Consider the following 14,609-nt stretch of genomic DNA (forward strand, 5'->3'; position numbering starts at 1 on the left):
AATAAAACGAGCGAAACAAAAGACTTTACGATATCGTTTTTATACTCGTATTCGACATAAAAGTGAATTCTATTTATGGGCTCGTAAAATGTGCTAAATGCTGAAAATTGAATGAGAGTATAAAGATGCACCCACAAGGAGTCAATTGGAGTGGCTAAAGCACACAAAAGGACACAGCTCAACAAAAGGGGTTCGACAATTGTCTTGTCTTCGATTGTTTGTCAACAGGCGAATGGATTTCGCAAAACAATGCAAATAAAAGGGTATTTGTGCCGCATTTCGGCACGAGTGATCCTTTTTTGCAAAAAAAAAAAAAAAACACAGAAAGGACACCCCTACTCAAAAGGATTGCTGGCAATAAAAACCAACAAATCATCGCTAAACCCGTCAAAGATCTTGCACAATGACAAAATTGGCAAACACACCGCAGAAAATAGGAGACGGAGAGATTGTAAGAAACAAACCCCGAAACAATGATCGCAGCACAATGCGATAATCGATCATTTGGCAGTTTTTCTTTTCTTCTCAATTTTGCATTGTGCGCGAAAAGAAAATTGGCAACCCTCTCAAGAGGGCTGATGATTTCTATAGATCGAAGGCGCTACGCAATGTTTGCCAATAATTTAATTGATAAATGATTTGATTTCGCGATCGCATCGATCATAAACCCAACGGTGCATACGGAAAAGAAGTTCCTATCTCATAACCATTATATGTAGGTACTGCCTAGTCATTGATTAGCATATCAATATACGTTATTATAAATGCACTAATGATCATGGGATTGTTTGCTTCTCTCCTCTTCTTATCGCAGTTATCTGATCTCAACTGATCTGACTGTTTCTGGGGTGGTTCTTAGGTCTGCCTTGTCATGTCATTTGGGTGCTGAAATCATCACGAATCTGCTGCTCTTCCTTCCATTCATTCCTTTCACTCCTTGTGTGCATCATCAGCTTTTGTTATGTTAACTATGAGAAAAAAAAACTATCCTGTCTAAGGATCCACTTTTTTTACTGTCACTTTTCTCCTGTCCCACCGGCTTGATCGATATGATAATTAGAATGCAATGTCTGAGGTCATGAAGGATTCGGTGATTGAAAGAGTGAGTTGATAAAAAAATATGTGAGGCATCTGCCAAGATGGTTAAGGATACACTGTAAAAATTCGTATTATTTAACAAAATTGCATTAGGGAACTTTTTAGGAAAATTTAGGTATGAACAATATTAACTTCTGGCTTCTGCATATTTAAAAAAAATTTTAAATAAACTTTGGAAAAAATGAATTATGGTCAAGATTTGAAATAAAGACAAATTTATATGAAAAACACATGTAAAAATAGTATTTATATTATTATGTAGTAAATAACGCTGATCGTAATCGGTTAAAATAGCGAATACTTCTTTGAAGAGACATATTCAGATCGCATCTAAAGCAATTTCCAGTGCATGCTCGAATCCTGAATCATTATGCAAATGGTTTGAATATTGTGTGTGTGATTTGAATGGCCAAAAGATAATTTGATGCTGCAGAAAGGCGTCGTCAATGGCATCAATAGATTTATGGTTTCTAAACTCGAGACATAATCAAAACACACACACGGCATAGGAAATCAAGGGTATCAGCAGAGTACTGGCAGAGGATCAAGCTGGTTACCCCTGAACATTGAGGGGTTGTGCAACCCCTCAACTTGAGAGTTTTGCATAAGAAAGGTCCCGAGTCCCGAAACGTTTCGCCGTGTGAAGCCGATTGTAAGCCTTGCACAAAAACGCTATTCGCAATAGCATTTAGTCGGGTATTCAGCAATTCTTTTGGATAAACTATTTATGAAATTATTACACAATGCAAGACAATCTATTGAGTGGGGTGCTCCGATTAGCTCGCTTTGATTTCCGGGGGAAGAGAGGTGTGTATGTTTTTCCCATAACTTCTTGTTGGCTGTGTGCGCCTTTTTGTTGTTTCCAAAACCGAGCTCAATTTTTGCATATTGGTTTCTTTCTTTCATTGCCCACTATTTGTATCATCGCCATTCATAGTTCATTGTTCGATTCTAATAAGGTGCGATATTGTGAAATTTGATGCCATTTTCTTTTATGATTATTATTTATTTTCTGAATCTTCTGTGTTCTTTTTTTTTGCACACCCTTTTCGGGTTTTTGCAGATCTTTTGTGCACCTCACACAATGAACTTGATTGTTGAGGTTTCGTATATCTGATTATCATCTCGATTGATATGTTATGGATGCTCCTCTCTATATTTTGGCATATTGCGAATTTTACGTATATTTAATTATAGGTTTATTGCGAATTCACATTGATTAGCAGCATTATTGATGATTACTCTCAGACTTGATGATCATTTCGAGCTCAGTCAAGTTATTTATAGCATATGCATTCCAAATTGCTATAAATTACTTTAAAAATCTCGTGATGAGCAGCTGATTTAAATGCTCTATCTGTATCTTTAGACAGCACCAGTTGGTTGAGATAGATACAACTTGGGGTTGCAAGTGCGTGATGTGGTTTTATTTGTAGAAATAATGGTCTTCTAAAAGCGTATATAATAGGACTAATCTATTAGTGATAGAACAGAATTGTTAACTCATTTGTAGTTTTTGCGTAGGTATATTGTATGATTATTGATAAAATAGTGACAAATACAATATTATATATTATTTTTACATTTTTCTGCATTGTACGAATTTGTCTTCCAATTTCTTAGTATAAAATTTATCACAATTAAAACAGTACATAAAATTCAATATAATAAAAATTATTAATATTTTTATAAAATTCATCATTATAAAAAACAGTAAATAAAATTCAATTGAATAAAAATTTTTCATATTTTTTTTAAACCTATCATAATAAAAAACAATAAGTAACATTTAATGAAATAAAGCTTATACAAATTTTTCTTAGCCTTTTCTTAATTTTTCCCCCACTTAGCCTTTACAAATATTTACATGAGCTTAAAACACTTTTATTTTTAAATACTAAAAAAAATGGTAGACCTTAAAAAAAATGCAATAAACGAAATGTATCAAAGGCACGTGTTGGACTAATTCGTTGAGGAACTGCGTCATTTTTTATCCTCTTTGAGAGCAAACAAAATGACGCACTAACAAAAAATTTAATTAACATTTTCACGCTAAAAAATAAAAAGCAACCAAAAAAAAACCCATTTCAATTGTAATAAAAAGGTTTAGAAACTCTACCAAAAAAAATTCTTACAGTAACGAATTAACAATACGCAAACTCGATCCTTTTTTCTGAAAAAAAAACTTTCAAAAAATTATACACATATCTAAAAAAAAAACTTGTCACACAGCATTTGAACATTCAAATGCATGTACAAAAGGCGTTTCATTTGAAAGAAGGAAAAAAACGAGAGAAAAAAAAACGCGGAACCCAATTATAAACGACTTTTTGCTGTAGTCAAGCATAAAAAACGCAGCATTAAAAAAAAATGGGTTAAAAAAACTCATATGTCGCACATGCAGCAAGGATGCGCTGGAATCCTGATGATTTTTTTTTTGTTGCGAGAAACGAAAAAAAAAACAACTACCCAGAAAACATGCAACGGGCGGCCTCATTTGAATATTTGGCGCTGGAAATTTTCTCACGATTTTTTTTTTCTTCATAGATCTAAGACTACCCACAGGCCTGGGTGACGATCAAGGATAATGGAGAAACGACTCACAAGGAAGACAGCCAGAAGGAAAAAAAATCCGGATTTTTTTGCCTCATTTCCATGCGGACGCGCTGTGCTTAAGAAGTTGCGTTCACCAAAAAGGGTGAAATCTGACAAAGGATAAAGGATGCTTAATTTATGCACGACACGTTCGCGGATCGGACGCGGACGCGGCGCAAGTAAAAGGGTTGGCAATCCTGATCCGCACACAGGATATATCTATGCATCCCGCTCGCTCATCCGCTTGCCGCTCTGCTCGTCCATTTGCATATTTGATCAATTCCTTTTGTCATGGGTGCGTCAGGGTCAGCATCATTTTTCATTTAAAAAAAATGCTCTTTCAAATAGAAAAATACGCAAATTATTCAGATAATATCCATATGCGTAGCTAAAAGTTAACGTGTTCTTGCGTCTCACTTTATTCGTAAGCTATTTCATAAAATTCCTTGTCGATTATATTTTATAGTGGAATATAGTAAAAGTTCTTTAAAAGGTATCATTTAATCATAATGAATGATAGTGAAATATAGTAAAAGTACTATAAATATATTCTTGCTCGATTTTATAGTGAAACATAGTAAGAGTACTATACAAGTTATAATTTAATCACAATTAATGATGGTAAAATATAGTAAAAGTACTGTAAATGCCATTATTTAATCTTAACTCAACTTTATTGTATAAAAGTTTTGAAGTTTCTTTCCTTTTCCTTAACATTATCAATCATCTACCAAAATACAAGTATAGTATTAAAGACAAAAGATACACAGACATCGATGATAGATCAATAGCTGACAGGGTCATATTTTTTTCTCTAGGTAGGCGATCTATGCAAATTTCTGCAAGGCAAGGAGTCAGCCGCAGGCGCTAAGGACAAATCTACCCTGTGGCCAGGAAATATCTTCTTTTCTTTAACATCCTTGGTTGTTATTTGTTTATCTATTTTGCATATTCAGTCTTTGTGACGGTTTTGTGCGCTTTGTGAAAGTTTTAAATCAATATTTGTTCATTAGTCATGTTCAATAATTCTAATTATTATAATTTATTTCTTTAGTTATTGAAATGAAGTATAAATTTGGATAGCAGCTGCATTGTATGTGTCTAAGGATATAACTTTGAAGAACATATATCGAGTTCAAATATTTAATTTAAGTTTATATTTTATATTTGCTTGTCGTCTTTAAATTCATTTTAAGTTCATAAGTTCGTACTTATAATTTTATTCCGTCCTAGATTAATACGCAAATTGCAGTTTCAAGATTACCTTTGATAAAGATTGCTTTTGCCATTATTAATGATAACAATATTGTGCCAATTTGGCGGCGATTTCGTTTTTAACGGATTACCAACGATTTCGTATAATTAGCCAACTCTGTTCAGGGAGCATTCCAAAGTCGATGGGCAAAAATCAATCAAATAATGTGACATCAAGAGATAACAATATAAAAATCCATCAAACTCTATAAAATTAATTAGCAAACGAAAATAAATTATGCAGAAATTATACAGTCGCCAAGTAAAATTGGCAAAAATCCAATCAATTAATATGTATGCACAAAGATGCGAATTTTCAAATCAAAACGAAAATATAAAAAACCAAAAAGTTATCTCTCCTCAGACATAAATTAATTAATTTACTTAATTACAGCCCCAGCTCGCAACTGGACTGAACTGGCGATAGAGCCAAAGATGGAGCTGACTGACCTCTCAACAAACTGGTTAACTTGTGCCAAAATTAATTTCTGATGAAGTTCATTTTATGAATATTACCACACAGAGATGGCGAACCCAAAGGGGGTCTAAAAATAAAATCTATTATGGACACAATTCACAATTAAGATGAAATTTAATCTATTATAACAGAAACTATTTTGAATGTTAAATCATATAACTAAGAAAGTAACTTATATGTTATTGCCCATCAAACTCGATGTTTATTTTATGGCTGCTGGGTATAAAATCATATACAATATGATTGATTGAACACCATTGGATGGAAACTAAGCAAGCACAAAGGGGCAGAGTAAACGGCAATTAAATATTTTGGTAGAGTGAGTAATATTTGGTAAGTGAAGATTCGGTTTCTAGTCAAACCGGTTCGTAAAATAAGATGACTACATAAGATGAAAGTAAATAGTTAAAAATATGAAGAACTTTTTATAATGCTAAGAACTTACTTTCATCCAATTCAACGAGAATAATGAATAAGTTAAAATAGGATTTAATAAAAAGTAACTCGGAATCAAACGTCAGATTAAACTATGAATATTACAATACATTCAAACTATTCCTTAAATTTACAACATAATAACATTCAACTAAAATTGATACAATTGTTAAATAAGTAACCAAAAATGTTGACCGCTTGCCCAGAAGAATTACCCAATCCGCACAAGAATTGCCTGCGGGAGATGCTCAATACACTGATCTGCAATGATCAGGATGTCAAGCGTTTGAACATTGAGTTAAGGAATATGCAGGTTGAGCTCAAGGAAGAATTGAAGAAAATCGAAACTGAGCCTCGAAAATGCTCTTCTGAGAAGAAGTTAAATAACCGTGCAGAGCCTAGAGTTTGTGATAACGATGACCCCAAGACAGAGTTCACTAAACGCATCATCAACTTGAGCGAGATTAAGCATTTCTATACGAAACGCTGTGAGGAAATTCGCAAGCGTCGTGATAATATTATAGTCTATGGTCGACAGTGTATGCGAGCCTATAACGAGGAGAAGTGTAAATTCAAGTCTTTCCACGAGAACACCATTGATTACATAAAACGCACGGCAACTTTGTCACAGGATCAGCAGGTCGTTCAACGCTGCGAGCGTGATATTTGCGAGATGCACAAGAGATTCGTCAAGGAAGTGGCCAACCTTAAGCAATGCGAATCACAGCTGCAATCATTCTTTAAACTGCTCAAAGACTCGGATCCAAATACTTATTGCGAGTGCTGTTGCTTCAAGGATTACGATTGGTTGCCACAGGGTAAAAAGCTGGAAGCAGTTGAAAATGTATCCACTGAATTGAAAGCGAAAATGGGCAAGGTTTTGGTTAGTGCTCTGGCTCAGCTGCACACTCATATGCCGCAGGACATGCACGGATTTTTAGCTGGCTATTTGATGAATGTTGAGCGCAACGAGCAAGAAGTGAAGGAGAAACTTGATATATTTCAAGATCATGTGGAGTTCCAAGATAAAGAGCTGCCGGATCCAACTTTCCATTGTGATACTGATTGCCCTAAGTCACAGTGATTCGTCTCAGCTATTAATTTTAAATTCACTTGTTAAATGTTGCAAATAAATGGCAATCGCATTTCAATTCAATTTTGTAATTTAATAGTTGTATATTTAATATTTCAATACAAATAGACGTACATAATAGGGGTTTCTAATTCATATACATATATGGTATTAAGTACATTATCTTAGATGAAATACAATTCAGTAATGCTCAAGCATTTTGCTTCACAAAGGAAATCACATTTAGAGTTGTTGTTAATTGTTTTTATGTTTTGTGTTATTAGGCTCTCAGATCATTTACTACGGACTTTGGGTTTGAATTTGAACCAACTTTCGAACATTCAAATGCTACAAACATTTTATTATGTTATTTCGAATTAATATGGGCTTTTATGTGGAACAAGAGTAACGCTTACTCCTTCTTCTTGCGACGATTGCCACGACGAGTGCTCGACGTTGGTTCCTTGTCGGTGATGCCAGTGATGGAGGCGCCAGCTAAATCAGTGTTGGCCATTTTCTGTTGGGTATCCAGAAAAAACATGACATCACGCAGTTGTTCTTGCAGTTCAGAGACCTCTTTGTCGTGAGTGTGTTTGAACTCGTTGTACTGCTTCTCCAGGGTCTTGTATTTAACATGCCACGAGCTCTGATTGGTCTGCAAGGCCTTTGACAGCTCACGCTCCTCGGCCAACTGTTTAGTCATCTCTTTAAGCCTAGGATGAAAAAGAATTTTGAACAAGATCTTGACCATCGAAAAAACAAACCACTTACTTTGTCCCGTGGTGTGCCAGTTTTCGTTCTAGATTCTGCTTCTCTTTCACCATGGCTTGCTGCGTTTGCTGCAGCTCATCGATCTCCGTCGTTTTTTCACTCGCAGATGTCTTCTCTTTCTGCCACTCCTGCTCCTTACGTTCGATTAGGTCCTCATAGTACTTGCGTTGAGTTTCCATCTGTGCAGTTAACAAATATGTGAACTCCATTTGCATAGAGTCGATTTTATCTTCGCGCTCATCCTTCTCCGTTTGGGAGGCCACCAGCTTGCCATCCGATTTATTTTGAAAGAGACGATGCACAAAATTATCACCAGCATAATCCCACACACTCGAGGTACCCAATTGCATGGCAAAGGTGTGATTTGTCGCACGAAAATGCGCTGCTGCATGTCCGCCTTGATAGCGTCCGCAACCCACATGACCACAGATCAAGCATATCCACAGAGAATCGATGCCCTCACATTCCATGCACACCGAATCCTCAACCAGCTCGGGAGTTTGCACATGACGGCACACCGGGCAAGTGGAGTCGCCCCATTTCATCAGGCAGCTGGCGTGGAAAGCGTGATTACACAGTATGGTTAAAACGCCATCGACGCTCTCGTCCATGCGCTCCAGGCACACGGGGCACGTGGGCAGTTCAGTGTGTCCAAACGGTGGCAATCCGTGTTCGCCACGCTCTACAGCCGACACCCAGACGGCATGGCAAAGTGAGTCCGGCTCTAGGGAGTTGTATGCAATGCCATTGTAGGATTTATAAAACTCCAACGCAGCTTCATTCGAACGGAATCTGTGGTGAGAAAAAACACATTAGAAGTTGTTAAACTCTCATAATTATGAACTTACTCTAGCAATACCATAAACTGATTGGGGCTGCCATCGCGTACAATGCGCACATGCCTGATCACAGCATGACATGGTGCAATAAAGTTGAGCAAATCATGACAGTTTAAAGTCGCAGGCACAGCCAGCAAACACAGTTGATTCGAGGGGGCCTCCTTTATGGCCTTGCGCTCACTGCAAATAGGAGTAAGTGTGAATACAATCCAACTCCATGCCAAGCAGCATACTCACTTCGTCTTGTACAGATGAATGATGCCTTTGGTTACCTCCACAATGGGATTTCCCGAAAAATAGCCGATTTCCTTTGGAAAGTTCGAGGCTGTCGCACCCGGTTTTGACTCATCGCCGCTACGTGGTGTAGTTTCTCGTGAACTGCCCGCCGTCGGACTATTCGTCGTGTGCTGCTGCAGTGCAGCGGACCAGTTCATCTTGGTCGCCTCGTTCTCAGCTCCTGCGCTCAATTCTCGAGTCCAACGTTGATTCGTGTACGTCTCGATGACAATGTCGCGAGCCTGTCGCAGTCCACGATCGCGTTCACGCTCTTTCTGTACACGCGGATTGGTGGGATGCTCGGAGGAAACAGCGCCTTCTTGCTCTGCAAGGGGTCAAATGAAAATTGCGTGTTGTGTGAGTTCAAGTTTTCTTTGTCTCTGCTTTTTTGCAGACTGAGTAAGGGCCATTTACCTGCACTGGCTTCCAAATCGATCTCGATTTTGATAACACACAATGAAATGTTTTCTAGCATTACACAGGCATAATTTCAATCAAAACAAACCAAAAATCATCATTTTAAGTTGTTTTTAAACAGACTTTACACTTTTCGTTAACGAATTCACAACAAAAACTAAGCGTGACCGCAGTTGAATTTCACAACATACTGATTAATATTTGCGAAAAAATAACATTTTCAGTCTAGCTGGTTACACTTAGCAGCTTGAATTGAAATTTAAAAAGAAATGCGGGTAAATAAAAAAGAATACTTTTTCGTGTTAATAATTTCGATAAAATGTAAAACCATGTCACTGCATACGCCATAAAAAGTACTGCTATCAACAATAATATCACTGATAACAATGCAAATGTATTTACCCGTTTTTAAATCCATTTGATTTTGAATATTACTTTCGAAGATCAGAAATGTTTGAAAAAAGTCGATTGAATTATATTAGTGAACTAGTTTAGAACAAAAGTTGGATATAGTTGTGGATATTTGTAAGCATACATATATTTATAAATGATATTGATAAAGTAAAATCATCGTAGTAAAGAATGTGTTCCACAATATTCTCATCGTTCCTTAAAAAATGAGCCATAAAAATCAATGTGGTATATTTGTCGGCGTAAATAAGTGCATTGTGAAATACAAGATAGCGGCCACGCTAGTGAAACAGCAAAAAAATCAAGATGGCCCACCGGTCACGACGGGATTATTGAATTATTTTATGTTTTGTGTACACAAATACACAACAAATCGATTTTTTGCCAGATTCTGGACAAAACACTTTAACAGACGACATAAGAGTGCAAAAAGCCGATAATTTCAACGACTACGACGGCATGTTATTGGGCTTAAACGAGCTGACTACAACACGACGCCTTTTGTTTATTGTGGCTGTTTTGGTGATTGTACTATATGCAAAAATCCATATATTGCCCGTTCTGGAGTGGTACTGGACAGCGATTAGCTTATAGCCGTTATAAAGATGACGGACCGACGCGTTTCATACTTTTACAATGCCGATGTCGGCAATTTTCACTATGGTGCCGGGCATCCGATGAAGCCACAACGTTTGGCGGTCACCCACAGTCTGGTTATGAACTACGAGCTGCACAAAAAGATGAAGATCTACCGTCCATACAAGTAAGTTATAGGTACAAACAGCTGGGCCAACATATATTCACTTATTCCCTCTCTATTGTAGAGCTAGTGCACAGGACATGCTTCGATTCCATAGCGATGAATATATCGCCTATCTACAGCAAGTAACTCCACAAAATATTCAATGTAATTGTAAGTGCAACTAAAAAGTAATCAGCATAATCACTTAACTAATTAATACAATTATAATTGCAGCCGTTGCCTATACTAAGTATTTGGCACACTTTAGCGTTGGTGAGGATTGTCCCGTATTTGATGGTCTCTTCGATTTCTGCGCAATGTACACAGGTGCTTCGCTTGAGGGTGCACAGAAGTTGAATCACAATCACAGCGATATCTGCATTAATTGGTCGGGCGGCTTGCATCATGCCAAGAAGTTTGAAGCCTCGGGCTTTTGTTATGTCAACGACATTGTCATTGGCATCTTGGAGCTACTCAAATATCATCCCCGCGTGCTTTACATTGACATTGATGTACATCATGGTGATGGCGTACAGGAGGCGTTCTATTTAACGGATCGTGTGATGACTGCATCGTTTCACAAATACGGCAACTATTTCTTTCCCGGCACCGGTGATATGTACGAGCTGGGTGCGGAATCTGGTCGTTACTACAGCGTCAACGTGCCACTCAAGGAGGGCATCGATGATCAGAGCTACTTCCAGGTTTTTAAGCCCATCATCTCAGCTATTATGGACTTCTATCGGCCAACAGCAATTGTCTTACAATGTGGTGCAGATTCATTGGCTGGCGATCGTCTGGGTTGTTTTTCGCTTAGCACACGCGGTCATGGTGAATGCGTCAAGTTCGTCAAAGAACTGAATGTGCCTACTTTGGTCGTGGGCGGCGGTGGTTACACTTTGCGCAATGTGGCTCGCTGCTGGACGCATGAAACCTCGCTTCTGGTGGATCAGGAGATAGCCAACGATTTGCCGCCAACGGAATATTACGATTTCTTTGCGCCCGACTTTACGTTGCATCCGGATGTTAATTCGCGGCAGGATAATGCGAATTCCAAGCAGTATTTGGAGTTGATTGTCAAGCATGTTTATGAGAATCTGAAAATGTGCCAGCACTCGCCCAGTGTGCAAATGGTGCAAACGCCGCCCGACGTTGATATGGAGGAGCTGCGCATGAGGGAAGAAACGGATCCCGATGTGCGTATGTCACAAGCGGAAGAGGACAAGCTAGTCGAAGCGAAAAATGAGTTTTACGATGGTGATCAAGATCAGGACAAGCCCGATTCGGTAGAAAGCTAAGAACACTATTTAGATTTAAGCACACAATGCAGCAAAATAAGAAAATAGATGCGCCACAATTTGGCTTTAAATTAGACACAGATATGATGTATTTTTATTTATGATTATATTTAAAGATATATATTGCCGAGCGAAACTGGACTGAGAGATGATTACAAATTGATCAAAATTGATTTGCATACTCAAATATTCGATTTATTTTGCAATCACTACTATTACTAGAACTGGGAAAACAATTGTCCGCAAGTGAGCTTGAAGAAGCTCTATTTTTATAGTGACAGGGGTATACAATTCTTTTCCAGTAATAAAAAATAATGAGAGAATATTATAGTAACAAAATCCACCTACATATATATCGCGATTTACCAGCCCGTTGTTGTATTCGCCAAACGTCGCATGCGTCGTGTATTTCGATCCTGATCGCGTATCTTCTTCTCCATCTCGGCATCAGTTAGCGTCTCTAGGAATGGCGCCCAGGCGTCCGCATCACTTGGATTACGAAACGGTACATCGATGGTGGATAAGGGAGCCTCGCTGAATGCATAGGTGCGGCAATGCCACGATAACTGACCGCGTATGCTGTATGCGATCGCCGTCACAAATTCTCCGCCAAGTCCCAATTCAGCGCACAGCTTGATGGCAAACTCTTCAGGATTGTTGTTCTTCTCGGACATGTCCCACTCGACCTGATCGACCAGGGAGGTGTTGCCCACGTGAATGTTCAGTTTGACAATAACACGCTGATCGCAGCTTTCCTCTAGAATTGGTGGATCGTTAGGAAACGCTTCGATTTGTTGGCGAATTGCTTGGGCAATTGCTGGAACAAATGGCAGGGGATTCAGGTCGAGATCATCACACAGGACCTCGGCAAACTGTTCGGGTGTTATCATGCTCTCATTCTTGTTCCATGTGAATGTATCACGCAGCTTCTGTCCCTCCAGCTCCATGTCCAAGCGTATGGGAACCAGACATTCCTTTTGTGCTGCATTTTCCAGACTTGCCGTTGGATCTGTGTCGTCAAAACACATGGGAAACGTGCGCACCTTCTTGGTATGCACCCGGTTACGATTGATGGGTGTGGCCTGAGGCACTGCATCCAAATGACTTGAATTGGGCATCGTTGGAACGTATTGTGGTTGCTTCTTTGACTTGCTCTCACGCGGCACAGGTGTGTCCGAGGTGTTCACCGAAACAGCGCGATATCTAAAAATGGCATATTGAACTTAATACAGTCACATGAAATGTTTACCGGGCGTAACTTACTTTTCGTCGTTACCGGCCATAATGTCATCGACTTCGACAGCACGCAACAACGACACTGAGCTCGCTAATATGTGTGAACTTAGCCCGGAGTCAGCCAAACGCTTGCGTTCTTCGTTGGAGAGCACAATTCGTGTCATCCCAGGATACTTCTTGTACAGGATGCCGCGAAAATGTCGCATATAATTCCCCACCTCGGAGCCCACATAATAATACTCGCCGCCCTCTTCCAGTTGGAATGCCACCGGCTTATCACCGTACGTCTGCAGCGCCATCTTCTCAGCTTACGTTGTTTACTTAAGCTCTACACTTTCCACACTTTTCACAATTGCTTTTCTTTTATCTATTTATTTTATCGGCCAATTTTTGCAGACAAATATTTTTTCATGCGAACGGAGACATGGCGTCGTTAAAGTGACAAGTAGTGTGACCGCAGCTGCAATTTAGAAAATATATTCATTTGCGTCAAAATATACCGATACGTAGTCGATTGTTAGCGAGGGTGGCAACATATACGGGAGTTGCAATTACGCGAAGTGGCAGCCTAAACACACACAAAAAAGTGGCAACACTGTAAGTCGTATGGTGCCGCAGAATTGTGATTGAGAATATAGTTTGATTTAATTGAAGATGTCTTTAATACGCGGTTTTGCTGTTGCCATTACTATGGCCAAGCCCATGAATAGAACTGGCACAGGTATGCGTATCGAAATAAACCTACTTCATACATTAATCCCGATGTTTTGGCAGTTCAAACATGCCGTCACATCAAACGTTGGGTCTCCCCGACGTTACGTGAGCTCGCACACCGCGTACAGAAACAAGGACCCCAAAAACCAGAGCCCCGCGCAGGCTTCATTGAATGGAATTACCGCTCTGAGCTGTTTGCTTTTGGCAAGCGTTTAAATGAGGAGTTCCAACTACCCCTGCTACAGACCGCATTCACAGAGCGCACATACGCGCATCAGGAACAGGAGCGACAACGCAAACTGGGTATTGCTGAATCGGATTTGCATACAGCTGACAATGTTGAACTTGCTGCCAAGGGAGCGCATATTGCCAAAGCCTACATTGAAGCGTATGTTCAGCATTCGTTGCCCAAAGTGCCGGCGATTGGCCAAAAAGCGATTACTTCATACCTGCTGAGCACGGAAACTTTAGCTCACGTCTCCACACATTTGGGCACCAAAGATTTAATCTTTGCCAGCGAATACCCGCCCAGCAATGAAACGCTGGCGAATACACTGAATGCTGTGATTGGTGCCTTAGCGGATTCAAGTGGCGTGGAACGCGCTTTTCTCTTTGTGCGCGATTTCATTTGCACGCAGCTTAATCAAAAGGATTTGCTGGATATATGGACACCGGAGCAACCACTACAGTTGCTAGGCGAAGTGTGTGCGCAACGCAAGCTGGGTGATCCAGAGCCCCGCCTGCTGGGCGATTGCGGCAAGAACACAGTGCTGTCTGCATTCCATGTGGGCATCTATTCCAATCGCCAACTGCTTGGCAAGGGATTCGGCGAAGATGTGAAGACAGCTACAGAGACAGCAGCAATCGACGCACTTCAAACCCTCTTCGATCTTCATGACAATCGGCGTCCATTCGATTTCGGGATTCAACTCGAGACGAAACATGTGAGGCTAGAGGCGTAGATAATTTGAGA

At 39.4% G+C, this 14,609-nt stretch overlaps 5 protein-coding genes across 5 annotated transcripts; 3 read left to right on the plus strand and 2 right to left on the minus strand.

The window, feature by feature from the left end:
• Positions 1-5,933: 5,933 nt before the first annotated feature.
• Positions 5,934-7,024, plus strand: LOC117573672 (uncharacterized). The gene has a single exon (XM_034257001.2). The coding sequence runs from the start codon at positions 6,048-6,050 to the stop codon at positions 6,942-6,944; it is 897 nt and encodes a 298-aa protein (XP_034112892.1). The 5' UTR covers positions 5,934-6,047; the 3' UTR covers positions 6,945-7,024.
• LOC117573666 (BRCA1-associated protein) lies at positions 7,012-9,732 on the minus strand. The gene is made up of 7 exons (XM_034256994.2): positions 9,638-9,732; positions 9,233-9,286; positions 8,780-9,143; positions 8,552-8,722; positions 7,704-8,495; positions 7,349-7,645; positions 7,012-7,280 (listed from the first exon to the last, which is right to left on the minus strand). Exons 1-7 carry the CDS (start codon positions 9,651-9,653, stop codon positions 7,274-7,276), a joined length of 1,701 nt encoding a protein of 566 aa, XP_034112885.1. The 5' UTR covers positions 9,654-9,732; the 3' UTR covers positions 7,012-7,273.
• Positions 9,733-9,815: 83 nt separating this feature from the next.
• Positions 9,816-11,768, plus strand: LOC117573668 (histone deacetylase 3). Its single transcript, XM_034256996.2, has 3 exons — positions 9,816-10,409; positions 10,471-10,559; positions 10,623-11,768. Exons 1-3 carry the CDS (start codon positions 10,252-10,254, stop codon positions 11,684-11,686), a joined length of 1,311 nt encoding a protein of 436 aa, XP_034112887.1. The 5' UTR covers positions 9,816-10,251; the 3' UTR covers positions 11,687-11,768.
• Positions 11,758-13,376, minus strand: LOC117573670 (SWI/SNF-related matrix-associated actin-dependent regulator of chromatin subfamily B member 1). Its single transcript, XM_034256999.2, has 2 exons — positions 12,950-13,376; positions 11,758-12,889 (listed from the first exon to the last, which is right to left on the minus strand). The coding sequence occupies exons 1-2, from the start codon at positions 13,219-13,221 to the stop codon at positions 12,049-12,051; spliced, it is 1,113 nt and encodes a 370-aa protein (XP_034112890.2). The 5' UTR covers positions 13,222-13,376; the 3' UTR covers positions 11,758-12,048.
• A 110-nt stretch (positions 13,377-13,486) lies between these two features.
• On the plus strand, positions 13,487-14,598 carry LOC117573671 (39S ribosomal protein L44, mitochondrial). The gene is made up of 2 exons (XM_034257000.2): positions 13,487-13,643; positions 13,697-14,598. The coding sequence occupies exons 1-2, from the start codon at positions 13,577-13,579 to the stop codon at positions 14,596-14,598; spliced, it is 969 nt and encodes a 322-aa protein (XP_034112891.1). The 5' UTR covers positions 13,487-13,576.
• The last annotated feature ends 11 nt before the right edge of the window (positions 14,599-14,609 follow it).

Source organism: Drosophila albomicans, chromosome 2R, assembly GCF_009650485.2.
Source record: "Drosophila albomicans strain 15112-1751.03 chromosome 2R, ASM965048v2, whole genome shotgun sequence".
NCBI lineage: Eukaryota > Metazoa > Arthropoda > Insecta > Diptera > Drosophilidae > Drosophila > Drosophila albomicans.

Excerpts from the sequence above, each read along its gene's own strand:
- LOC117573672 (XM_034257001.2), top strand. The coding sequence starts at position 6,048 with ATGTTGACCGCTTGCCCAGAAGAATTACCCAATCCGCACAAGAATTGC.
- LOC117573670 (XM_034256999.2), bottom strand. The coding sequence starts at position 13,221 with ATGGCGCTGCAGACGTACGGTGATAAGCCGGTGGCATTCCAACTGGAA. Across the intron at positions 12,890-12,949 it reads ATGGCCGGTAACGACGAAAA|ATATCGCGCTGTTTCGGTGA; the intron begins GTAAGTTACGCC and ends TGCCATTTTTAG.
- LOC117573671 (XM_034257000.2), top strand. The coding sequence starts at position 13,577 with ATGTCTTTAATACGCGGTTTTGCTGTTGCCATTACTATGGCCAAGCCC. Across the intron at positions 13,644-13,696 it reads CATGAATAGAACTGGCACAG|TTCAAACATGCCGTCACATC; the intron begins GTATGCGTATCG and ends ATGTTTTGGCAG.
- LOC117573668 (XM_034256996.2), top strand. The coding sequence starts at position 10,252 with ATGACGGACCGACGCGTTTCATACTTTTACAATGCCGATGTCGGCAAT. Across the intron at positions 10,410-10,470 it reads AAGATCTACCGTCCATACAA|AGCTAGTGCACAGGACATGC; the intron begins GTAAGTTATAGG and ends TCTCTATTGTAG. Across the intron at positions 10,560-10,622 it reads ACAAAATATTCAATGTAATT|CCGTTGCCTATACTAAGTAT; the intron begins GTAAGTGCAACT and ends TTATAATTGCAG.
- LOC117573666 (XM_034256994.2), bottom strand. Across the intron at positions 8,723-8,779 it reads ATTCATCTGTACAAGACGAA|TGAGCGCAAGGCCATAAAGG; the intron begins GTGAGTATGCTG and ends TCCTATTTGCAG. Across the intron at positions 7,646-7,703 it reads CTGGCACACCACGGGACAAA|GCTTAAAGAGATGACTAAAC; the intron begins GTAAGTGGTTTG and ends TTTTCATCCTAG.